Source organism: Salmo salar, chromosome 28 (assembly GCF_965601325.2).
Source record: "Salmo salar chromosome 28, fSalSal1, whole genome shotgun sequence".
NCBI classification, from domain to species: domain Eukaryota; kingdom Metazoa; phylum Chordata; class Actinopteri; order Salmoniformes; family Salmonidae; genus Salmo; species Salmo salar.
The window spans coordinates 12,278,392-12,306,161 of record NC_138318.1 but is presented as its reverse complement, the minus strand read 5'-3'; the positions used below and the strand labels follow the sequence as shown (position 1 = coordinate 12,306,161).

Sequence of the window (27,770 nt, the reverse complement as noted above, 5' to 3'; positions counted from 1 at the left end):
AGAGATCCACAAGGTTAGTAGACTAAGAGGAAATTATCATTCAAAGGAGTTGAAGTTGCAGGGGAGTTGCAGGGAAGAGGAGAGGGGTAAAAGAAGCCAATTGGAAGATTGGGATAATTAGGTGTCCAGGGTACTATGGTGGCCCAGGTTCTAAATTTCCACTGACACATGGTAAAGGGACTTATCTAGCCACATTATTGAGCATGCAAAACAGGCTTATAGAAAAGCATTGAACTAGCTGTAGGTCCTTTGTGTTTTCAAACACATCTAATTGTGTGTTATGTGCCCCATGTAATTATGTGCTGCATGCATGTGTCCTTGCAGTAATTGTCTATAATTTTCCAATCCAGAGTCTGGGGAGGGAGTTTTGATAGTGCAGTGTTTTCCACAAATACATAGAGAAGCCAGCCAAATAGAAAAAGTAGTCAACCAGGCACCCCCTGGCTACATTTTTTACAGAAGGAGCTCTATTTTAGTGTCCTCTGGAAAAAATGTCATAATACCTTGATTCCACGAAATTATTGAATACTTTATCGGGTTTAAGTCCCAGATTGTAAAAATGTGTTGTAGTATTGTGTAGAAAGACATGAATTTACAATTTAAATTACTGAAAATGTATGAATTCAGTGTATTGTTTGGATATTATATGGGTCTAGGCCTATATGATAAGGACTATTTTCTAAGTACGAGAACTTTAACCCTTTTTTAACATTTAACCTGTCTTCTGTTGAGATTAAAGTCTTATTTACAGTGTTACTGCAAGATATAAATTGCCACAATGATGTTTGTTCTTCAAATTATATATTTTATTAAAGCTGTAAAATATAACTTTTTGGCCAACCCGCCCAAATTCACATAGATATTTTAGTTATAGATCTGTCCTTCTCATTGAAAGCAAGTATAAGAAGCGGTAAATCTGTTTAGTTTCTGCGTCTTTTAGTTTCGGTTTTGTACACCAGCTTCAAACAGCTGAACAATATTTTGGGTCATTGAAAATACATTTCATTGATGTTTAGGTGTATTCTCTACACATTGCTTGTTTTGTCACAAACTAAAATTAGGTGAACTATTAGAATTTTTGCTATCAGGAAATGGAAAATAAATGATAGGTTTTGTTTTTCCAGATATCAGTTTTTCACAGTTATTTCTGCTCTTAAAATCACATGTTTTATAGAATATTATTTTTTGAATGTTCTAAATCCAGCTCATAAAGTTACACATATATAGGCAGGAGCCACCGAATGTCATTTTTGGTGAGTATGGACACTTCCAAGCGAATGTGAACGAGAGATATTGTGCAAATTAACAAAGTTTTGACACATGCTTGTCTGAAGGAAGAACAATACTGACTCTGGAGCAGCATGTGTACACGCTGTACCTGTGTGGAGTCTAGAGTCGCTAGGGCAACGGGCCTGCCTGCTCTGTTCGGAGAAGAGGGGTGAGGAGAAGACGCAAGGAAATCAAGATAGCAGTGGCAGCTGTACTAATAACTCATCCAAAGGGCTTTGACTTCTCAAACAAGCAGAAAGCTAACACAAAATGATTCCCTGTCACCTTATGAATTCAGCCACTTACTTAGATAACTAGCAAGTTAAACTTAGGGGTCGCAGAATTCTGTGTTTTTCATGCAATAAAAAAAATATACAACGCATATGAAATATGTGACCAAATTCAGGAAGCTAGGCGTATATCGCAAGTCACAACTTCACAGGAGCTCCACTTGAACGTAAAAAAAAAATATTTTTATCAAAATGTGTTTTTTGGCAGTAATGTCTTCTCGAACATGTGAACTTTCATGTGCCTTAATAACAAACTTGTATGCCATCTGTAAATACGAATAAAATTGTTAAATTACGAGACTTGTTGGTTAAGCCACAGAAAAAGTGAGCAACCTTCCTACTAGCCATGATTGGCTGAGATAACAAGTGGGCTGGACATGCCGAGAGATGATTCTGGATTGGTCAGCCATATAGGGGCTTCTGTCTGTTTGAGTTCGTCAGTCTATGTTGGTAATCCTGTCGAAAGCAGGCTTTTTAAAAATGTATTATGTAGTGTTGCTCTCCACTTTCTGGAGGATCAAGTTTTGAAATCAGTGGAATTAGAGTATGATAGCTAAAGAGATGGAGAAAACACCTGTCTCCGGGTTTCATCTTCAAACTAAGGGCAATCATGTTGTGGTATTCCTAACAGAGAGACGCGTCCATCATGTATGATGATGTATACAGGTAAGATAGTCTAGCGTTAGTTAGCTACATTTTCAGATATTACACGTTTCTAATTTTGACAGAAAGTGGTTTCATTTCAAGCTAAAGTGTACTGTTAGCTAGCTAGCTAACATTAGCTGGCTGGCTCACTAGCTGACGTTATTAGCGGTATCACAGAGCAATATTGATGCAGGTGTCGTGTCTTTGGTAGTAAGGAGATGATTCGGAAGTGTGTTGATTGATGTTTAACAAGCTAATATTAGCTGGCTGGCTCGTTAGCTAATGTTAATTGAAGAGTGTGATCTTAAACATTGTTTACCTAGCTAGCTAGCTATATGTCTTAAGCTAAAGTGTACTGTTAGGTAGCTAGTTAACGTTAGCTGGCTGGCTCGCTAGCTGACATTATTCATATCCCAGAGCCGTTTGTTTTCAAGTTAGAGCCTAATGTTTTCTAGCTAACATTGAACCTGGTTGGTTAGCTCCCAGCACTGTGGCATTGTTCATTGTTGTATAACTAGCTAACATTAGCTGCCTGGCTCGTAAGCTAGCGTTACGTGACGTGTGTACAACACGCGTTGAATATGGCCGGTGTCAGTAAACATCAGCAAAAAAATGTAATGAAACTGTTGCCAGCAGAGCTGGTTAGGCTGTTTTTATGTCATCCAATCATCGACCAGAGTGTCAAGTGTGTGCTCCAAGAGCGAAACGAGATGGGTGGGGCTAAAGCTTAAGAGGGTGTGAACGATGCTGAATGGGTGTAGACAAAGAGGAGCTCTTTACTAGATACCGAAACATTCAAAGGCCATTTTCTCAAAAGTGAGTTTACAAGTTTATCAACTTGTTCCTCAAATGCATTGTATGATATACCATTTTGTAGCTCTGTGTCTCTACTTTTATCCAATGTAAAAAAAAACACAATTTAAAATGTTTCTACATTAGACCGAATCCAGGTGGTGAGTCACATATCTTGCTGCGTTTTGTAAAAGCAAATCTAAAATGCATCGTATTGTCATTTCTGCTCGGCATCAGACTCATTTTGTGCTTCAGTTGCACTTCTCCACTAGGATAAGAATTCAAGAACAGGCATTCTATCAGCAGACAACACTCTGACTGATGTGTAGCTACTTTTCTCTGGGACTTTTCTCAGTGTAGCCAGCCTACTCTACATTATTTATATGATAAACGTTACAAATATGATGGCCATGCATCATTTTTGCAAAAAATACCTTGCTTTTTCATTGTACATTCATTTACTTGTGGATACTAGATAATTAGTTTTGCACTTCTATTGTCATCTGATGAAAATGAAGCTGTTTTCTGCCAAATGTGTTGCACTAATGTATTTTCTGTAAAGGAAAACTATAGTTGCACATCCCTGATCACTCTATTGAAGCAAAAAAACACTGTGGACTTTCAAATAAAACACAAGCCCTGTCAATACACAGCTGGACTCACCTGCCTCGGCTTTCTCCCGTTGTGCTATTTACAAACAAACACGCGACTGGCTCGACTGTTATGGGGAACTACTCTAAGCTTCATCATTTAAAATAATGTGACAGGTGAAATGAAGAACGCGATCTGCTTTATCTCCTAATGTATTGCACAAGTTTACTGCAGGTATTTACTTAATAAGTAGCTACAAATATTAAAATGTATTGATAAACTTCAAAGAAATAGTTTATACGGTATTGACAGTACTGAAAAACCATCCCGTGGCTATCTTTAAATACCCCGGTACATGGTATTCAGCCCAAGCCTAATTATTTTCATGTCTTATGATAAACTTTGGCTAATGAATTAATCGGCTAATAAATTAGTTGATTCCCTACACTGTAAAAACAGAACGGCTCAAAACAGCATTATTGTGTAATGAAACTATGAAAAGTAATGCATCTAACCTGAGGGTGTTTGAATGTAAACCCAAAGTAAGTGTTATGATACACGGAAAGTGTTTTAAAACAGAATAAAAGTACTCTGAAACACCCAAAGAGGATCTTCAATCTGAATATTGGTGTTTTTAGGAGAGTGTTGTGAAAACACTTTTGGGGGTTTTCAGTGCATGTAAAAGGCAGCACCAAAACATTATTTTTTTCAGACTGTCTAATACAATCAAATGGTTAAGACATGCAAATGGATTATAGACTACATATTGATTGATGATAAGAAACTATGGATACTTTTTAAAATGGAATTTCACATTCATTTTTGTATTGCACAGATTAGAAACAGGAGGAAACAGAGAAAGGTTGAAAGGTGGGCCAGGTGGAAGCTGGAATTGGATCCCCGTCTTCTGGGGCAGTAAAATGATACCTTTAATTGGAATTTCACACAGCCATGATTCTCGGGTGAATTGAAATTGACTCAAGTTAACAACCAACATGTCCTTAGTAAAAATTCATGCAAGTCGTTTCAATGATTTGTTAATTTCATTTTACCATATTTTTTTCTCTCCAGCTGAATATGTTTTTCAAAATGTTGGCCTAAGTATACTTTATAAGAGGATGACCAAAGATAAAGAACATTTTGTGATTTAACTAATTAGAAGTCTGGTTTTAATCTCCTTGCACTTCCTATCTTGTTCTGTTTTTAGAAGGTTGTGAGTAATACAACATTTTTAGACTTTATGATTTTTTTTTACACATTGTTGTATGCATGTTTGAACAAAGAAAAGTATACATTCTGTAATAGTATTAAGCAGCTTGTTGTGCCATGAGGTGTACGGACATCAAAACCATCAAACAAAATGATGTTCTATGATAAGACAACCCATTCCCACATTTCCAATGTTTAATGGCAGAGGCAAATACAGCATTTTGCAATGTTTCCTGGAAAACCTCAAGTTACTACTGGTGGATTGGGCACTCATTGCTCAACAATGCCTGCCAATGATCAGATATGAAAATACTGCAGAAGAAATTCTGCACTAGACAGGATGTGAAACACCATAGTGTTTAGAAGCTTTAGTGAGTGGAAACAACACCAAAAGAGAAGGTATTTAATTCTTGATTTAAAACTTAACATCACTAAACAGAACTTGAAACATCAAATCAATGTATTTTTAACCTCTTCTGATAGTGCCCTGGCAAGGTGTTGCACAACACATTCTTAAGTGGTGTTACAACACACCGTCTCATGTTTCAGAACATCTCGGGATGATGTGTTTCAATACTCTAGCAAAGTTAATTAAGGTTTCATCTCCTTCAAGTTGGTGGTAGCTCAGTTGTCACTAGTTTTGGTGTTACAAAGCACTTGATTTTAACAGTGTACTAAGGTCAATACATTTTTTTTAAATTGTTGAATTACGTTTTAACGCCTGAATTCCGTCAAGGCACCAATTATCATATTTGGACCAGAATGAGGCTCTCCACTACCTATTGTTCCTGCAGTAATGATTCACGATCTTCATTGGATGTTTTCATAATTTATCTGCAGATAATGGCAAAAAGGCTCCATTATGTAAATTAGGGAGCCAAATGAACGGCTCTCTCACCGATGCGATTCGGTAGGCTACACTAACTGACGAGACGAGACTTGAAAGTCACTCACTTTAGCGTCATAGTCTGGCAAGCCCCGACATCTTAGGAAACCTAGGAAATCCTTTCATTTACTTGTCCCGATGCAATACCATGGACATATAACCATGTTGCCTGATTTATAGGAGATAAACTTTATTCAGTCAGTTCGACGCCCTTTATAAACTAGTCAACACTTGCTGTTCAGCTGTGAATCAATGGACAGTAAATAGCCTAGGCCTACTATGCTCCTCGACTCTGTGTGGCTGGCTATGTGAAACACATAAAAGAAAATAAATGAATGTGTTAGAAAACAATAATTAGGCTAAGTCGTGGATTTTGACTCATTGTTACTACTTACATTACATGCCCACTCAACACATGACGTCCACGGACGGCGAATTTTCGGCTATATCAGGTTTTTCCATCATGGACTTTATTTCCCCCAAAACTGTCTTCCCAAAAACTGGGCTGTATTTAGTCCATCCGTTTTGGTCCAAATATAGCCAAAGGTCAGCCTGATCAGCTTGAATCATTCAAATGCATGAGATACACAAATACAAAAAGTTTGATATATATTTTTTTATATACACAATATAATAAAACATATTGATTAAAAATCTATTTTTTTCTAATAGCTTGTTAGATGTTCTGATAGACAGAATGACTGAAAAATAACTGTAATTTCAAATCATATGTTTACAATTTCACAACAGAATTTATTACAATTTATAACCATCATCCCTCGAAAATGGGAGAGGCAGAAGGAACAAGTCATTCACCCGCCATTTGTTCCTCAAGACGGGAACACAAGGACGCGTATAATTGTAAGCGTCAACATTTCTGAAAACTTTTGATTTGATAAGGTTGTTATATTAATTATCAGTTTCTGTTAATGTCGCAAACTATTATTTTCTCTAGGCTAACGTTAGCAACTCTGGATACTTGCATGCTAGCTAAGTAGCTAGCTAACGTTAAGACAAATTTAGTTGCTAGCTAGATAGTACGAGGCAGGAAAAACAGGGACAACAGATTTGATGGTTGTACTAACTGTTAGCTAGCTTACTGTATCGGTCTAGCTAACTACGGTTAGCTATGTTTGCTGGTAATGGGTGTGGAGTCCTATGGGTTTTTTGACAGGAAAATGTTAAAATTAGCTAGCTAGAGTCTAACATCAATGTTACTCTTTGGGTACCTGCAACTGCTAGCTAGCTAGTTAGGCGTGAAGCTGGTTGGTTTGGTAACTAACTGTAGTATGAGTTAACAAACTTTAGCTACCTAGCTATCTAGCTAGCTAAGAACATTAGCTCACAGAAGAGAGGGCAATGATATGTAACAAATAAGACAGGAGAATGAGTGCAAAATGCATTGACCAAAACTTTATGAACTTTTTTTGCAGAAAATGAAAACGACTGAAGTTTATAATAACACATCCACAACTGATCAAGAAAAGAGCAGTTCCCATGAATAATGCCAGTAAGTAGATTGTTCCACGAAATGTGTGCCTTTTGATTCCCTCTGATATTGTATGTATAAATGATGGGTTTTGATGTGCATCTAATAACATTGCATGCATGATTTACAGTATGTGTCATATGCTTAAATGTTTGTTGCAGGACTATCTAGTTCACCTAGGCAGTCCCAAAAAAGGCAGAAAAGCCGGTCTTATTCTCTCTCTACCCCAGGCCAGGATGAATTTAATGGGGACACGCCTGGACGGGGTAAGAGAAACTGAAGAGTCAGTGGGAAATGTCAAACCTTTCACAGGGTGGCATAGATGGGATTTTCCTTTTTGTATCAGGCATCTCTGTGTCACACCCTGGACTGTTTTACCTGTCCTTGTGATTGTCTCCACCCCCCTCCAGGTGTCGCCCATCTTCCCCATTATCCCCTGTGTATTTATACATGTGTTCTCTGTGTGTCCATTGCCAGTTTGTCTTGTTTGTCAAGTCAACCAGCATTTTTGTTCTCAGCTCCTGCTTTTCCCAGTCTCTCTTTTTCTCGCCCTCCTGGTTTTGACCCTTGCCTGTCCGCTTGCCTGACCACTCTGTCTGCCCCTGACCCTGAGCCTGACTGCCGACCTGTACCTTTGTCCCACCTTTGGATTATTGACCCCTGCCTACCCTGACCCTGAACCTGCCTGCCATCCAGTACCGTTGCCCCACCTCTGGTTTACTGACCCCTGCCTGCCTTGACCTGTCTATTGCCTGCCTCTGCTGGGTTATAATAAACATTGTTACTTCGACAGTACATATACATTTTCTGGGGTTTACCAACTTCTATCACCACTTTATCATGGGTTACATCACCCTGGCTTCCCCCCTGTCTGCACTCACCTCGCCCAAGGTTCCGTTCACGTGGTCTCCAGCTGCTGACCGGGCGTTCAGGGACCTCAAACTTCGCTTCACCACAGCTCCCATCTTGGTTCATCCGGACCCTTCCCGTCAGTTCGTGGTGGAGGCCGATGCTTCTGATGTGTGAGTGGGGTTGTCCTATCCCAGCGTTCTGCCCTGGACCTCAAGGTACATCCCTGCGCCGCCTTCTCCCACTGCCTCAACGCCATGGAAAAGAACTACGATGTGGGGAACCGTGAGCTTCTCATGGTGAAGATGGCAATGGAGGAATGGAGGCACTAGCTAAAGGGGGCGGAACATCCATTCATCGTGTGGACCGACCACAATAACCTGGAGTATCTCCGCATCACCAAACGCCTCACACGGTCAAACTTCTCCCTCTCGTACTGGCCGGGTTCAAAGAATGTCAAGCCGGATGCAGTGTCCCGCTGCTATAGCCCCAAGGGTACCACCCCGGAGCCCGAGACCATCCTTCCCGCCTCGTGCCGGCACTCAACTGGGGTATAGGGAAACAGGTCCGGGAGGCGCAGTGGTCCCAGCCGAACCCTGGGGGGGCTCTGATAATCGGATGTTTGTGCCTGACGCTGTCTGCCCTGCGGTCCTGGAGTGGGCCCATTCCTCCAGGCTTGCCTGCCATCCGGGCTCCCGTCAGACCCTGGCCTTCGTGTGACAACGCTTTTGGTGGCCTACGATGGTTCCAGATGTCGCCGTGTTTGTCTCCACCTGTACGGCCTATGCTCAGAATAAGACTCCTCGGCAAGCTCCGTGTGGTCTTCTGCAACCACTGCCTGTCCGTCACCGTCCCTGGTCCCAAATATCCCTGGATTTCGTCACGGGTCTCCCCCGTCTGAGGACAACACTGCCATCCTGACTGTGGTCGACCGGTTTTCCAAGGCCGCTCACTTCATTCCTCTCCCTCAAACTAACCTCGGCCACGGAAACGGCCCAGCTCATGGTGCAGCACGTCTTCCAGATCCATGGACTGCCCGTGGACATGGTCTCCGACCGGGGTCCCCAGTTCTCGTCCCGGTTCTGGAAGACGTTCTGCACCCTCATTGGGTCATCGGCCAGCCTGTCTTCTGGGTTCCACCCCCAGTCCAATGGCCAGTCGGAGCGAGCCAACCAGGATCTTGAGACTACTCTGCACTACCTGGTCTCCGCCAACCCCACCTCCTGGAGCCAGCAGCTGGTGTGGGTCGAATACGCCCACAACACCCTTCCCCTGCTCTGCCAGGGGCCTATCTCCGTTTGAGTCTTCCCTGGGGTATCAGCCCCCGCTCTTCCACGAGCAGGAGGAAGAGGTTGGCGTACCTTCTACCCAGATGTTTGTCCACCACTGTTGACGTACCTGGAGGCCCTCCATAAGGCCACCTCCAGGTATCGATGACAAGCGGATCGCCATCGGACCTCGGCATCGACTTGGGCAGAAGGTATGCCTATCTACCTGGGATCTGCCTCTCCCGGTGGAATTCCGCAAACTCTCCCCCCGGTTTATCGTCCCATTTCCCATCTCCAAGATTATTAGCCCCTCTGCTGTTAGTCTTCTGTTGCCACGTACCCTTCGCATACAGTGAGGGAAAAAAGTATTTGATCCCCTGCTGATTTTGTACGTTTGCCCACTGACAAAGAAATGATCAGTCTATAATTTTAATGGTAGGTTTATTTGAACAGTGAGAGACAGAATAACAACAACAAAAAATCCAGAAAAACGCATGTAAAAAATGTTATAAATTGATTTGCATTTTAATGAGGGAAATAAGTATTTGACCCCTCTGCAAAACATGACTTAGTACTTGGTGGCAAAACCCTTGTTGGCAGTCACAGAGGTCAGACGTTTCTTGTAGTTGGCCACCAGGTTTGCACACATCTCAGGAGAGATTTTGTCCCACTCCTCTTTGCAGATCTTCTCCAAGTCATTAAGATTTCGAGGCTGACGTTTGGCAACTCGAACCTTCAGCTCCCTCCACAAATTTTCTATGGGATTAAGGTCTGGAGACTGGCTAGGCCACTCCAGGACCTTAATGTGCTTCTTCTTGAGCCACTCCTTTGTTGCCTTGGCCGTGTGTTTTGGGTCATTGTCATGCTGGAATACCCATCCACGACCCATTTTCAATGCCCGGGCTGAGGGAAGGAGGTTCTCACCCAAGATTTGACGGTACATGGCCCCGTCCATTGTCAGTGGGCAAACGTACAAAATCAGCAGGGGATGAAATACTTTTTTCCCTCACTGTACATGCCACCTTTCATGTGTCCAGAGTCAAACCTATGTCTCACAGCCCTTTGTCTCCTGTTTATAATAAGCATTGTTACTTTGACAGTCTGCATCTGGATCTTACCTAGATTCCTGATACCCTGCCTATCAGGATTATTATTCACACATGATATACAGTACTTATACAGTTGAAGTCGGAAGTTTACATACACATAGGTTGGAGTCATTAAAACTCATTATTCAACCACTCCACAAATTTCTTGTTAACCTCTCTAGGGTAGGGGGCAGTATTTGCACGGCCGGATAAAAAACGTACCCGATTTAATCTGGTTATTACTACTGCCCAGAAACTAGAATATGCATATAATTGTTTGATTTGGATAGAAAACACCCTAAAGTTTCTAAAACTGTTTGAATGGTGTAAATTCACAGGAAGTTTGCGGTGGGTATGCTACTTCTGAACGTCACATGATAATGTGGATAATGTAGGAGTATCATCTGATGAAGATCATCAAAGGTTAGTGCTGCATTTAACTGTGGTTTGGGTTTATGTGACATTATATGCTAGCTTGAAAAATGGGTGTCTGATTATTTCAGGCTGGGTACTCTGCTGACATAATCTACTGTTTTGCTTTCGTTGTAAAGCCTTTTTGAGATCGGACAGTGTGGTTAGATTAACGAGAGTCTTGTCTTTAAAATGGTGTAAAATAGTCATATGTTTGAGAAATTGAAGTAATAGCATTTCTAAGGTATTTGAATATCGCGCCACGGGATTCCACTGACTGTTGAGTAGGTGGGATGATTTCGTCCCACATCCCCTAGAGAGGTTAACAAACTATGGTTTTGACAAGTTGATTAGTACGTCTACTTTGTAGACGTACTGATCAAGTAATTTTTCCAACAATTGTTTACAGACAGATTATTTCACTGGTGGGTCAGAAGTTACATACACTGAGTTGACTGTGCCTTTAAACAGCTTGTAAAATTCCAGAAAATGATGTCATGGCTTTAGAAGCTTCTGATAGGCTAATTGACATAGTTTGAGTCAATTGGAGGTATAACTGTGGATGTATTTCAAGGCCTACCTTCAAACTCAGTGCCTCTTTGCTTGACATCATGAGAAAATCAAAAGAAATTAGCCAAGACCTGAGAAGAAAAATTATAGACCACAAGTCTGGTTCATCCTTGGGAGCAATTTCCAAACGCCTGAAGGTACCAAGTTCATCTGTACAAACAATAGTACGCAAGTATAAATACCATGGGACGACGCAGCCGTCATACCGCTCAGGAAGGAGACGCGTTCTGTCTCCTAGAGATGAACGTACTTTGGTGCGAAAAGTGCAAATCAATCCCAGAATAACAGCAAAGGACCTTGTGAAGATGCTGGAGGAAACTATATCTATATCCACAGTAAAACGAGTTCTATATTGACATGAATGTCTGCTCAGAAAGGAAGAAGCCACTGCTCCAAAACCGTCATAAAAAAAAACAGACTACGGTTTGCAACTGCACACGGGGACAAAGATCGTACTTTTTGGATAAATTTCCTCTGTTCGGATGAAAAAAAATAGAACAGTTTGGCCATAATGACAATCGTCATGTTTGGAGGAAAAAGGGGGAGGCTTGCAAGCCGAAGAACATCATCCCAACTGTGAAGCAAGGGGGTGGCAGCATCATGTTGTGGGGGTGCTTTGCTGGAGGAGGGACTGGTGCACTTCACAAAATAGATGGCATCATGAGGAGGGACAAGACATCAGTCAGGAAGATAAAGCTTGGTCGCAAATGGGTCTTCCAAATGGACAATGACCCCAAGCATACTTCCAAAGTTGTGGCAAAATGGCTTAAGGACAACAAAGTCCAGGTATTGAAGTGGCCATCACAAAGCCCTGACCTCAATCCTATAGAGAATGTGTGGGCAGAACTGAAAAAGCGTGTGCGAGCAAGGAGGCCTACAAACCTGACTCAGTTACAGCAGCTCTGACAGGAGGAATGGGCCAAAATTTAGAGGTCGACCGATTAATCGGAATGGCCAATTAATTAGGGCCGATTTTAAGTTTTCATAACAATCGGTAATCGGCATTTTGGGATACCGATCATGGCCGATTACATTGCACTCCACGAGGAGACTGCGTGGCAGGCTGACTACCTGTTTTGCGAGTGCAGCAAGGAGCCAAGGTAAGGTGCTAGCTAGCAGTAAACGTATCTTATAAAAAACAATCAATCTTAACATAATCACTAGTTAACTACACATGGTTGATGATATTACTAGTTTATCTAGCTTGTTCTGTGCTGCATATAATCGATGTGGTGCCTTTTAATTTATCATTGAATCATAGCCGACTTCGCCAAACGGGTGATTTAACAAGCGCATTCGTGAAAAAAGCACTGTCGTTGCACCAATGTATACCTAACCATAAACATCAATGCCTTTCTTAAAATCAATACACAGAAGTATATTTTTTAAACCTGCATAATTGTGTCACTTCTCTTGCGTTCATTGCACGCAGAGTCAGGGTATATGCAACAGTTTGGGCCGCCTGGCTCGTTGCGAACTAATTTGCCAGACTTTCACGTAATTATGACATACCATTGAAGGTTGTGCAATGTAACAGCAATATTTAGACTTATGGATGCCATCCGTTAGATAAAATACGGAACGGTTCCATATTTCACTGAAAGAATAAACGTTTTGTTTTCAAAATGATAGTTTCCGGATTTTACCATATTAATCACCTAAGGCTCGTATTTCTGTGTGTTATTATATTATAATTAAGTCTATGATTTGATAGAGCAGTCTGACTGACTGGTGGTAAGCAGCAGCACGCTCGTAAGCATTCATTCAAACAGCACTTTAATGCGTTTTCCAGCAGCTCTTCGCAATGCTTGAAGCATTGCGCTGTTTATGACTTCAAGCCTATCAACTCCCGAGATTAGGCTGGCAATACTAAAGTATCTATTAGAACATACAATAGTCAAAGGTATATGAAATACAAATGGTATAGAGAGAAATAGTCCTATAATAACTACAACCTAAATCTTCTTACCTGGGAATATTGAAGACTCTTTTTAAAAGGAACCACCAGCTTTCATATGTTCTCATGTTCTGAGCAAGGAACTTAAACGTTAGCTTTTTTACATGGCACATGTTGCACTTTTACTTTCTTCTCCAACACTTTGTTTTTGCATTATTTATACCAAATTGAACATGTTTCATTATATATTTGAGACTAAATTGATTTTATTGATGTATTATATTAAGTTAAAATAAGTGTTCATTCAGTATTGTTGTAATTGTCATTATTATTACAAATATATATATATATAAAAATCGGCCGATTAATCGGTATCGGCTTTTTTTGGTCCTCCAATAATCGGTATCGGCGATGAAAGAAATAAAAGCTGAAATAAATCATTCTTTCTACTATTATTCTGACATTTCACATTCTTAAAATAAAGTGGTGATCTTAACTGACCTAAGAAAAGGGAATTTTTGCTAGGATTAAATGTCAGGAATTGTGAAAAACAGAGTTTAAATGTATTTGGCTAAGGTGTATGTAAACTTCTGACTTCAACTCTACATTTTCCTATCCAAATCCTTGCATTTAAGTTGTCCTGATCACAAGCAAATTGGGTTTTTATTTGTGCTTCAGGGCAATCCAGGTATTCAACTGGCTGTTCTAGATGCTCTCCTTCCCCATCTCACTTCACACACGGTGGGTCAAGAGTACAGCTTGCCAGACAAGTACATAAATCTTAATCAGCTAACCTGTCAACTACTAAAAAAGGTTTATTCATCTGGTTTAAATGTTTGTTGCAGGACTATCAACAACTTCACCTAGACAGTCCCAAAAAAGACACCTCTCTCGTTCTTCCTCCTCTACCCATGTTGTAGTTGGTAAGAGACAATCGTTAAGTAATGCTCTCCTTCCCCATCTCACGTCACACACGGTGGGTCAAGAGTACAGCTTGCCATACAAGTCCAGAAATCTTAATCAGCTAACCGGTCAAGTCCTTAAGAAGGTTTATTCATTGGTTTTGAATGTTGCAGAATCATCCAGGGCTTCTACTAGCCAGTCCCACCTCCAGAGCAGAGAGCACAGATGTTCTCCATGTCCATCCTGTTACTCTACCAGACAAGGTAAGAGCGGTTATGTAGTAACTAAAGAGCACACACACAGACAACATGCACATGACGGGGACACGCTCGCTCATCAGTGCTAGTTTACTTACAATGAGCAGAAATTATACTCATCATGTTCCGTCTTGGTAACTGAAGATTAAAACTATCCTTAAAATATGTATTGTAGTGTGTATGTTTAAGAAAATCAAGTACTATCTATTTTTGCTTTTTACCTCTGGGTTGACACTGAGTTGGCTTTGAATTTTGCAGATTCATCCAGGGCTTCTACTTGCCAGTCCCAATGGAGCCAAGAGAATCGCAGCTCTCACCCTCCCATTCCCTGCTCTAGACCAGAGATGTTTGCCATGAATCATTTCAGTAAGTGGATTGTTCCACGAAATGTGTGCCTTTTGATTCTCTCTGATACTTTATGTATAAATGATACACTAATTCAAAAGGCACCTATTTTGTGGAACGACTAAAATGTACTACAAAATTGAAACTTGTGTTAAAGTTAAACACTGAATCCATTAGAATATTATTGAAACGTTGAACTATATGTATTATTGCAAGTTAAATTTCACTTTTTTTTGCAATCACAATCTTGTCTGTCAGGATCCTCTTGCGTGTGACAACCCCATATTTCTACAGTGTCAACAAAATGTTCTCATTTCAGAAATGTGTCCGAACTAAATTGGTGGAGATATTGGAGGAGGTGAAACGTGTTGGGAGAGCAGAGCCCCAAGAGAATGGAGACGGAGCAAGACTTTGAGCAACTAGAGAAGCAGCTCCAAATTGTGGATGTACAGAATCTGACGGTGAAATTGAATTTATTTTGACATGTCATTTACACTGTAGATTTAGCCAGCATTTTTCACACTACCTAAAGCGATACAATTAGTTAATTCCACTCTTACAAGCAATGCCTGTAGAATATTTTTTTTAATTAGTCATACTGAGACAGTGCATTACTGCATAACTTCCGGTGTCTCTTGACACAGATTGCAAGGTTAAGCAAAATTGGTGGTAAGGACAAAGGACTGTGCCAACAAGGTCATGGACAGGTATGTCATATCTCTAGAATGGATCCAATAAGAAAGTAATTTTAAAGGTATCATTAGTGATACAAACTGTCTGCAACAAAGACAGTAAACCCAAGAGCCTTACCTACTCAGCAGTTTGAAAGTGTTCAATTCATATAGTACATCCTATGTGTGCTTGACTTTCAGGCTCTTTACCAATGGCCTGATGTCCTTGTTCAACTTCAACGGCCATCACGCAAAGCAGGGATTAGGAAACACAACTGTGTACTCTGTTGTCAACGGTACCTACAAACATGTCATTATTCTGTAGTATATTTTGTATTAATAACTGTGTGGTTTGAGCCCTGAAAGCTGATTGGCTAACAGCCATGGTATATTTAAGCAATAATACATGAGAGTCCATGTGTTATGATGACATTTTTATCATGGCTGTGAGTGTCATAGCCTGTAGCTCAGTTGGTAGAGCATGGTGTTTGCAACACCAGGGTTGTGGGTTCGATTCCCACGGGGGGCCAGCACAGAAAAATAAAAAATAAAAAAAATGTATGAAATGTATGCATTCACTACTGTAAGTCGCTCTGGATAAGAGCGTCTGCTAAATGACTAAAATGTAAAAAAATAATAATAAAAGCAAAGTCCTCTGGGTTTTGTGTTACCGTATCCAGACAATAGAACACTACATGGCACTTATGCGTTGTGCATAAGAAAAGTATTTACTAAACCCTCCCATTGCTTAAAGGGTCACTAAGGTCACACAATCAAAATGACCTGCTCTGTCTGTTTTAATAGGCTAGATTCTTATTTTGTCTTCTAAACCAATTATTCATTTGCATGGTGGTAATTTGTGTGGTCCTTTTTGAGAAGAATGGTTTTAGGAGGTGTTCATGTGACCTTAACGGCCTTTTAACCTACTGGCGCTCATGTTCTAAAAATGTATAATGGTCCACCCAGCGTGACATTTTCTCAAATTATTTTTATTTTGCTATGCTGTAGCCCGAAATGCTTAAATGTATAACGGTCCGCCCAACGTGACATTTTCTCAAATTCTGTAAAAAAAAAATTGTTTTGCTATGATGTAGCCCTAATTATTTTTTTCGTTAGACCAGATTCTCTAGTATGTCATTATGCTGGTTTTGCTTAGCTTTCTGGCCTGTTATCAATTAGACCTTATTATTACTTCATTTCATCACACAGCCTACTAGTCATGCATTTAAATGCAGTCAAGCATTCTCTTGAATAATTAGCCTACAGTATACAATGTCCTAAATAATAATAATAATAAAGGCTTTATCATTTTTTTTCATTAGTACAGATCAACTCTCTGGTACACCTATACATTATTTTGTGTCGTTTTCACTGTACCAAGCAATCAGAAAAAAATATATAGTAGCCTACAGTACTTGTTTGGCTCATGCACGCAGCGCTGGCTCCTTCCTCTTTCTATGAGCTCAAGTCAAATGTCTTCCATACGTCTGACATTTCCTTTGTCTCCTGAGCAACCAGTCGGCTAAACACTCCCACATTTCAAGTTGATTTTTTTACTTGCGGTCTCCGCATACTGATAAATATATTAGGATACAGTGTTCAGAGTTTACCAATGAATGTGAATAAAATAGTCTATTAGGGAGGAGCGAAAGAGACAACTTGCGCCATTCAAACAGGCCCTCGTCTTTTCTACACTGCGTGCAAGTTTGAGCCCGGCCCTAATCAATTGTCAGCCCCTGAGAAGGACAACTTTAACCAAACTTATCTTGTAAATTGATTTTTGTCTTTGATAGACATGGAAAAGCAAACACATTTATTCACTTCTAAATTATTCACAATAAATGTAATAAATTATCATTATTACTAAACAACACAAAATAGCCACCACTGGTTAGTGATAAACTGGTGGTGTGAGCCCTGAATGCTGATTTAGGTGCCGTGGGGAACCTGTAAGATGCTCCATATCCATTAGTCTTTTCTATAACTTACTGTGTTTATTTTGGTGTTACAGCTGCAGTCAAGAAATGGAACAGCAAGGCCACTGACCATGACATTCAGAGAGCTGTGGCAGACTACCTCAAGCATGCTCCTGGTAGAGCCGGGGGTGGTGGTTTCCACGTCACCACCACACAGGGCCGTTGCTAACGCAACAGAATATATCTATAATTTTGATGGATAATTATTCAATGAATATAATTAATTATATTAATTTGAACTTAACTGCATTTTGTCTGTTATCACTGCACTATATAGTATTCTTTGACTGAATGTTTTGTGAAAATACTGGAGTAATGTAATGAGTAGTGTGATTGTTAATAAAAAAAAGTTACAGACCATGTTTTGGTTGCTGCGTCCATGTGTATAGGCTACAAGTACATACTTTTCAATGACATGAAAAAGACGTATTTTCAACAACATGAAAAATATGAAAAAGACGTCTTTTCAACTTTCACTTTCAACCAAAACCGAACGTACATTAGCAGTCAGGCACAGTCGTCTTTTCAACGTCTTTTTAAGGACAGTTTGCTGGGTGGGTGGGACGTGAAAATTCACGAGCATCATGCTCTCTTCCTCTGTGCAAAGAAATTCGACTACAACCAGAGACCTGTTTATAATGTAGAGATGCTCATATCTCTGCCCTGACAATTGGGGGTTGTTTTCCTAAAGGCGGGAAGGCAGGCGACAAGCTTAGGCCCAAAATAAGCCCATAGAAAGGCATTGGGTTTATTTTGGACAGATTTGGGCGAGAGTGAAACCTCTCGCTTTGTCTCCTCCTCTCTGCAGTGTTTCTCTGTCATCGCTCACTTTGTAACTGACAGACGCCTATGCTATCACTAGATCGCAACAAGATGCATATCGGTCATTCTAGCAGTAGAGGGCTCGACAGACTAGCGAATTGAAACTTTTAAATTAAAAGTAGCCTTGTTAATATAAAGTGGAAAATGTATCTGGCTGATAATGAGTCTGTAACCGGCTGATTCGACAACAGCCAGCGCTAATACAAAACACTGCTACAGTAAGCCATTGACCCGTCTAAAATGTTTTGATGTGGGTATTCTATTCAGATTATGTCCTGGATCACTGTATTGACCCAGGGGTGTGCTTATCCTTAGGCCTACTGATGATAGATATACTTGATCTGGTGTCTGCAAAACTCAGACAGGCAGCGACATGAAGGGGAGATTCAGTGATGACACATTGATTACTAGCGTGTCCAAAAGACAAGAGGAAAACAAAGTAGCCAATGATTGCATTGGAAATGGCAACTTTCACACTTCCATCAAAAGACACAGCTGATATGGGATCATGCAAAATAACAGAGGTGCTTCAGGGAACTATGGTCATGTGATGAGTAAGCTTGCCTGAGATGTCCCAGAGAGAAATGCTAAGCTTTAACCCAGGTTTTTTACCCAAAAAGTGAGACTAATAACTGCCAATAGAAGCGTAGTCCTTTTAGGAAGGAATGGATGGGGCTGGGGGCATTAGTAGAGAGGAGAACCATTTGATTTGATTCCAGAGACCTATGTGTGCAATATTAAGAGTTGATGCTGCAGTTTAGTCTATCTGTTCAATCTCAGCAAAACCTCACCATGAACAGCTAGATTTCGCTCTCTCTCTCACTCTGTTGGGAGACGTAGGGATTTTGAGCTGGTTGACATTTACATGAACAGCCCTATTCCCACTATGAGTTATAAAGGAGAGTCTGAGGAGCGGTGTGGCGAAAGAGAATTCTACTTTTCAATTCACATTACATCCTTGCCTTACCTTTCGTTGAGAATGGCAAAGTGATAGTTGAGCGTAAATATCACAGTAGCCACTAGCCAGTAACCCCAAACTATTCAATAATTATGGAACTTTTCTTCTAAAACATATTAGACTATTGAATAATGCAACCAAACCATATTACACTCTTGAATAATGCAACAATTCACAAGCATGTATGTGCAGATAATTAAAGAGTTTATTGTAGGCTACATTCAATACATTTGAGCCTCAAGACAAAAGCACAGAGATACTATAAATGAACAATTAACCCTCTAATAAGAATATAAAAGTAAAGTAGGCTTACCTTACAACAAACCAGGATTCACTTTTTTTAAATCAATATCGTGCAAATCATTACATGTGGTAAAAGCAAATTGCGACTGAAAACGTGGGTCATTTTTACCCACAGCCATGAGGCTTTTTAATGAGTATGATGGATTAACTGCCTTATGATGGTCTTTCTATTGGAAAATGTTGTTTCCTGTTTTCCCCAGAGTAGGATAGAAAACAGCACTTGAATCAGACTATTATTTTAGGGATACTATGGTTGGTGCATGTGGCTTTGTCTTAATGTGTATTATTATGTAATTTTTTTAAATCATGTGTTGGTCATTGTTGCGTGTTCTGTCATTGTAAGTCATTGATGATGCATGCTGTGATAAAACAATTTCCCAAATTGGGATTAATAATGTAATACTCTACTCTATTCTATAAGTGAATTCACCATGACGAGCAGTTTTATATGGAAGCCCATACCCGCCACCAAAAATGATTTGTCAACGTGCACAATTAGTCTATGTTTCAGTCTGATCAACTGTAGCCTACTGATAACAACCAAAGCTGCAGGTAGCCTAGAGAAACCTATGCGCTCTGATCCCATCTAGGCCTGGCCAGGGAAAATGTAAAGTAATGCACAGGGCATTCGGAAAGTATTCAGACCTCTTTCCTTTTTCCACATTTTGTTACTTTACAGCCTTATTATATAATTGATCAAATATAGTTCACTCATTAACCTACACACAATACCCTATAATGACAAAGCAAAAACTGGTTTATAGAAATGTTTGCATTTGTTATTTACATAAGTATTCAGAACCTTTGCAATGAGACTCAAAATTGAGCTCAGGTGCATCCTGTTTCCATTGATCATCCTTGAGATGTTTCTACAACTTGATTAGAGTCCACCTGTGGTAAATTCAATTGATTGGACATGATTTGGAAATAAACACCTGTTTATATAAGGTCCCACAGTTGTCAGAGCAAAAACCAAGCCATGAGGTCAAAGGAAAGCTCCGAGACAGGATTGTGTCGAGGCACAGATCTGGGGAAGGGTATCAAAACATTTCTGCAGCATTGAAGGTCTCCATGAACACAGTGGCCTCCATCATTCTTAAATTGAAGAAGTTTGGAACCACCAAGACTCTTCCTAGAGCTGGCTGCCCGGCCAAACTGAGCAATCACCGGGAGAACGGTCTTGGTCAGGGAGCTCCAGAGTTCCTCTGTGGAGATGGGAGAAACTTCCAGAAGGACAATCATCTCTGCAGCACTCCACCAATCAGACATTTATGGTAGAGTGACCAGATGGAAGCCACTCCTCAATAAAAGGCACATGATAGCCCGCTTGGAGTTTGCCAAAAGGCACCAAAAAGACTCTCAGACCATGAGAAACAAGATTCTCTGGTCTGATGAAGGGTTGTAATGAAACCAAGATTGAACTCTGGCCTGAATACCAAGTGTCACGTCTGGAGGAAACCTGCCACTATCCCTACGTTGAATCATGGTAGAGGCAGCATCATGCTGTGGGATGTTTTTCAACAGCAGGGACTGGGAGACTAGTCAGGCGTGAGGGCAAGATGAACGGAGCAAAGTACAGAGATCCTTGATGAAAACCAGAGTGCTCAGGACCTCAGACAGGGGGCGAAGGTTCACCTTCCAACAGGACAACAACCCTAAGCACACAGCCAAGACAATGCAGGAGTGGCTTCGGGACAAGTCTCTGAATGTCCTTGAGTGGCCCAGCCAGAGCCCGGACTTGAACCAGAACGAATTTCTCTGGAGAGACCTGAAAATAGCTGTGCAGTGACACTCCCCATCAAACCTGATATAGCTTGAGAGGATCTGCAGAGAAGAATGGGAGAAACTCCCCAAATACAGGTGTGCCAAGCTTATAGTCATACCCAAGAAGACTCAATGCTGTAATCGCTGCTGAAGGTGCTTCAACAAAATACTGAGTAAAGGGCCTGAATACTTATGTGAATGTGATAGTTCAGTTTTGTATTTTTTTAAATAAATTTGCACATAAAATATAACCTGTTTTTGCTTTGTCATTAAGGGGTATTGTGTGTAGATTGATGAGGAAAAATACAAAATAATCAATTTTAGAATAAGGCTATGATGTAACAAAATTTGGAAAAAGTCAAGGGGTCTGAATACTTTCCAAATGCACTGTATTTATAGCCTAAAATAGGCCCATTTATTTGTGTTCTGAGAAAATGTGAATGTGATCAAATTTGGTTTATATTCACACTTCGGGTGGTCCTTTTAATAATATTGCAGATGCAAAGGCCTACACAATGGAACCCTGCATACAGCGAGCTCAGCCCTGCTCGTTTTTGTCCAATCACAGTTGTTGTCTCTGTTTGTGTAAGGGTTGTAATGTTTCCATCCTCCCTAGGGCCAGGACTTTTTCCAGGATTTTTTTTTTTTTAAAACCATATGACCTGATTAGACAAATAATCTGGTCCCATCATAGCCCATATAAAACCGTTGATTTATTACGATGTCATACGCTACAACTAGGGTCCAGAGTTGGTTAGGTTAGCCTAGTACAAGATCAGGAAAAACTCTGGGCCCCAGGCAAACAATTTCACCCCCACCACTCTTGGACCTGTGGTGCCACCTCTGAATTCACCACACAATTTTCCCAATGACAAAAACATATCCTATTTTTCATATCCTATATCTACATTTGACAAGTTTCTGGTGGTGGGGATGGGGATGGCCATTCATAGTTTTACTTGTCTCAGTGCAGCTGGCAGCTGCTGCAACAATTTCAGAATGCAACAGTCTGTCACTGCAATTTCAGGTAAAAACTCAATAAAACAAGTCTCAATTATTACAAAAATGTCTATACAATTCCAGCTTTTCAAGAACATTTCTCTGCTATTACCATTTATATTGTAGGAGTGTTGGCTCAGTGTTACAATTCTGTTTACACTGCTGTGCTTCAAGTGGGGCAACTGTCGGCGAGTGTCGTGCACTACCTCCGGAGGTAGCGGTAAAGATGTACTGTAGCAAATACGCAAGTTTACATTTGAGATTTTTTACGAAAAGTGTAGTAAGTGTGAAAAGGCTCTTAAGTGGATAGAAAGGCATCAGCATGTAGTTGAACAAAATGAGAATAGAGAAGAAAATGGTTTACTTGGCACTCACAGTCAACGGAAAGCCTTGCCGTATCCGACAAGACAATTGAGGATAAGTGAGACTTGTTTTGTTCTCACTTTGAGAAATGACAGTCTACAACAATGTTATTTCTGAAAGTGTCAAAGCCTCAAACCAAATAGTCAGTTGTAGGCCTATTGTGGTCTCATGATACAGCTGACACAGTCCCAGGGTTGGCTGTTTTTATTGTAGAGATTAAACAAATGCTTAAACCATCTAGATCAATAACTTTCAGCAGTTCAATGATAATCATTTATCTCCCCTTTTTTTTAGATCAATATCGCATTGTATTTAAATTTAGCTCAGATAGGTAGAGTCCCATATTATATGAAACATTTTCCTGATGGAATTTTGTTAACAAAATGTATGGCAGAATGAGACATAATGTATGTCTTTGACAGCTAGTTAGTTTATATTTTGTTCCAATGCTAAAACAGAGTTGGCTCGTCTCAATTGGCTGGTTTTGGAGATGTTGTGTATGCCTATACTGTGGTAGTAGGTTGGCCAGATATTGGTCCCATGATGTAAAGTTGTAAAATTGGGGTTGTGCCTATTGTATCAATTTAGGAGTTTAAGCCATGTAATGCAGTACTTTTTCAAACCATTAAACTTTTACATAATCAAGCTGATCATCATAATGTGTCTTCAATGACCTTTTGCAGAAAGGAACAGTCTGACCAGGTTTAAAGGTAAACTGTCCAGTCTCCAATATTACGTAGGCTAATCTCCTTGACTACATTCCATGGGGTATCAAATGCATTGACCTGCGTGCGTGGTCCTTTACAACTATCCTATAATCCTAATTTAGTCAAGCTATAGGGAACATGTGGAAGTTCCAAAGGACAGCCCTGCGTAATTCATGTGCTCACAGATCTGAGAGAAAGGGAAGGAGGGAGAGTGAGGTTTTGAGCACATCCAAGTCACAAATACGCCTATCCCTGGTCGTCACAGGAAACGACTGGGCGCACGCCTCTAAAGTACAGCACTCAACCCCTCAACGGGTACCTGCTTCAATAATAGGCTATAAGAGTAACACCGGATTTTGATACAAGAACAGGCAGGTAGTCTATACCAACAATATTACATTCCATTTCTCCAATGTTGGTATAACAAATTGTTGGCAGATGAGCAGGTGGATTTGCATTGCAGAGTGATGATGGATCTAGCCTAATGCATTTGACCTAATAGTCAACGGGAGTACTCATGATGGCACAACCCAGCAGCGCATCACCACAACCAGCGCTCACTGATGCGCTTTTGATCTAACTCGAAATAACGTGATACTATAGCCCCGAGCCTCACATGATAAAGAGAAGTCAATACTGTTCCTATCTACTACGCAGGACATATCCACTCACATTATCAGTAAAATAGCTGTAATAGTTCTGGAACAGCCATTGCGCCATGGTCAGTGCATGTGTGCCCATGTAGCCCACTCCACCGAACCCTCTATTGGTGTCACTGTGGTGGTTATTCATACACATGTAGCACTGTCTCGTTATAACAGTTCAACAGTAGTGGTAGCCTAATACTACACTATCACTTTCCATTCATCATTTAACGAAATACACCGCAATTTCCCCCGATGCAAAATTGGGCAAACGTCAGCCCTGAGCCTGAACCTGTCAAAGAAATATGTCGAATAAATTATAATATAGATATAGATCTTTTTTTACGAAATCATTCTCACACAACCTCTGTCTTGGTGATCATACGTTCAGTTGACCCTTTCTAATTGAAATCAGTTTTTAACACATGCATAACTCAAAACTGCACTTAAAATACACCACAAACACAATTTGGCCTATAATATAGGCTAACAATTTATAGGCTGTCCCATATCTATTCCGAGGGACATTCACAGACCACAACTGATGAGATCCGAGTTTCAGGCAAATTCTGCCCGTAAATGTCTTCGTTCTCAGATGAATCATATCAATAGATCCTATATCAATTGGCCTATCAATTGATCCAACCATCAACGGCACACATAATTCGTTACGTTTTCATTCATTTCAACATTTTCAGCAACATTTTACAACTTCGTTACCAAATCTCCCTCCCTCCGTTCTCATCCAATGCACGTGCCCTTTTCTCCGTCTCACAACGGACCCATCAAGAATATAAATGACTGAAAACGTACCTGATATACAGATGATGAAATTGGCGTGAAGAATAATAAATAGTTCCCATATAATATCCATGCTCTGTCTTCATGCCAGGTGCATTACGCTCGGTAAAAACAGGGGTAGCCTATCAGTTGCCGATGTCGAGTCCTCCCAGTCTGTAGCCCGCTGCACACCTTCCAAGAGGTATTTTCCACGCCAGACTCATAGCAAGATCTATCTCCAAGTCATGACGCTACACTCTCCCACAAAACAACAATCCCAGATGACAGAACCACTGAACTTTAGACCCAAATATGGAACGAAAGGTAGAATCCTGGAAGCAAAAGTCAGTTGGTAGGCTATTCACACAGTAGTAGAGTTCCTATGTGCCCCGCCAAGACCGTCCATAAATGTGCTCCTTCCTTGCGTCAGTTGCGATTTGAAAATCTGAGTTTCAGTCATTCCGTGTAAACACAACCATGGTCGAAGTATCTTCCTCGTTATCCTGGAACGAGAGACAGTTAAACTTAGTTATAGATCAGACAGAGGAATAACCTAGCTTAAAAATATCTGCTTAACTCCATAACTATGAATGGTAAAACTCAGTCGAGGGGGGGGGGGGGGGGGGGGGGGGGGTTAACTGCCATCGACAGCGTGTGGACAGGAGAGCAGGGGAGACTGGGCGTTCATCTGCAAGGGGGCGTGCTTCGCTCATTTTCACTGTTCAACCGGAGGATACAGGACGTGCCAAGCGCGCTGTACATACACATAGGCTTCTACACACTAGATTTCATGAAAACTTCACGAACCCCTCATAATCTATTAGAATGTTTGATAACACCTTCAAGAATATAATCACTAATACTTCACACATCAATCCCTGCACTACGATCAAGCTTGAGCCATGCCCCCCCCCCCCCCCCCCCCCCCCCCCCATCAGCGCAGCCTGGTGCCCACTCACAGGTCCCGCCAAGCAACACACTGACGCAGTTCACAACACCTGCGCTGTAGCGGTGAAAATAACCATCTACAGGCTAAACTTAGCCTACATCCTATACACAAATACCAAGAGTGAGGGATACCTACCGTTCTTGAGAAAAATTTAAAATCAAAATACTGTTATCCTAATGTAAAATGAAGAATCTGACTGATGCTATCGAGTCCCCAAAAACTTCCACACGGAGTTTAAAAGTGAGTATAATTGTTGATTTTGTCCTTTTTTTATCCCGACGTGAAAAATTGTGACGGTAGTCTTCTGGCACGCGAGTACCAGGCTATGCCACGAGCCCAGGGAGAGAGCTTCCAGATTAGCGGACGTCAGAAAAGGATGCGCGGGCACGTGTGGTGCTCCATGCGCGCGCACGCGGACACAGGTGGATGGGAGACTGTGGCCCAGCCCTCGCGGTAAGGGCAGAAGCAGGTTTGAGAGAAAGAGAGAGCGAGGGGCAATAGCATTGCTACCTGTGTCATTATCATTATTTAATTATTGTTCTCAATTAATGCACCACACAACCAATAAACAAAGCATACCGACTTCACTCACTTAAATATCAGGGTTTGCGGTTTTAACACCACAATAAATGTACTACGTCAATCTCGACAAAGAGAAAATACATCCCCTTCTACTTTGTAGGCCTACCCAGTATTGAAGGCTTGCCTTGACAATCTCTGAATGTCATTAAACTTTTTGGTGTTTTGTAACACTTGTGGAATAAAGTCTGTGGGTAAATACGTAGTGCATATAAAAATAACTTTGGCAGTTAAATTCCCATGTACCGAATACAAAATACAAGTTACATTTATTTCCATCGCATTTTAAACTCTAGGCTTACTGATGGTTTGCTCACATTTTTTTTGCGTAAGTATAGCAAATGTACCCACTCTGGTATTGGCATGTGCGCTCTAGACAACAGCTCGCAGATACAATGTGGGTATAGCCTGCATGATGAGATAATTATGGACAAAAGTGCGAGATTAGTGTAATCATTATGTCATATTTACTGAAAAGAGCATCAAGCTCATCACCGTGCAGTTTCACCACCCTGTGAAGTTCATCATCATTTATTTATCTGTAGCCTAATAAACTGCATGCTTTCCCATGATGTAGTGGCATTTTTTATCCGACATGTACTTCACTTGCATAAAAAGGTTGCATGGAAACCTGGTTAATGTCAAGACATTTTGAGGATAATGGAATTACGTTTTGGACAAACGTGCGCATGCCTAAAGGATACTTTTGAAGTAGCCTAATCATATTAAGACATTGTGACTCGTTGTGTTTATGCCACATATAAAAGGTAACACATTTTAAAAGTTATGACAAATATTTAGTCTATATTGAATCGTTAGGTTCTAGGTAGGCAAAGAATAGCCGCTCAGATTGTAGAGGAGGCAGAGCGCACTTTAAGGTTTCCTGAATAACTGTGGCTGCCGCGAACATAATGTGGCCACATTATTATAGGAGGACTTGGGAGAATGATGATCTGCAACTGACAGTGCATCTCGGTATCAGAAGTAAAAATACTGCCAGACTGGCCTGATACTGTGCCTTTCTAGACCTAATAAACTGTCGAGAGTAGACCCACAACTGAGCCAAATGGAATTAAACATTAAAATCACAGGGATTTTGCACTTTTATTCAAAAGACAGAGGGCAGGATAGACAGTTAGACTGGTAGACTATATTGACCTGTGGTCTGTGGAGGCTCCACAGAGGAGGAAGGGGAGGACCATCCTCCTCAGTGAATTTGATAAAAATAAAAACAGTGAAACATTTAAAAAGTTATCCTTTTTAGATCAAGTATACTAAATATGTTCATGTCACCAAATAATTGATTAAAACACACTGTTTTGCAATGAAGGTCTACATGTAGCTGCAACAGCACTCGTTAGGGTAGCACCGTGGTTTAGCAGGACGACAGCTAGCTTCCGTCCTCCTCTGGGTACATTGAATTCAATGCAAAACCAAGGAGGCTCATGGTTCTCACCCCCTTCCATAGATTTACACAGTAATTATGACAATTTCCA

General features: G+C 40.7%; 1 protein-coding gene across 4 annotated transcripts in view; it reads right to left on the bottom strand.

The window, feature by feature from the left end:
* Positions 1-25,335, bottom strand: part of ca10a (carbonic anhydrase 10 (inactive)a) — a 321,449-nt gene extending 296,114 nt beyond the window's left edge. For all 4 annotated transcript variants that reach the window (XM_082970470.1, XM_045710262.2, XM_045710259.2 and 1 more), the window contains exon 1: positions 24,780-25,335. In XM_082970470.1, coding sequence (XP_082826596.1) covers positions 24,780-24,840 — 61 coding nt within the window. In that variant the 5' untranslated portion in view covers positions 24,841-25,335. The remainder of the gene's footprint in view (positions 1-24,779) is intronic.
* Positions 25,336-27,770: the final 2,435 nt, after the last annotated feature.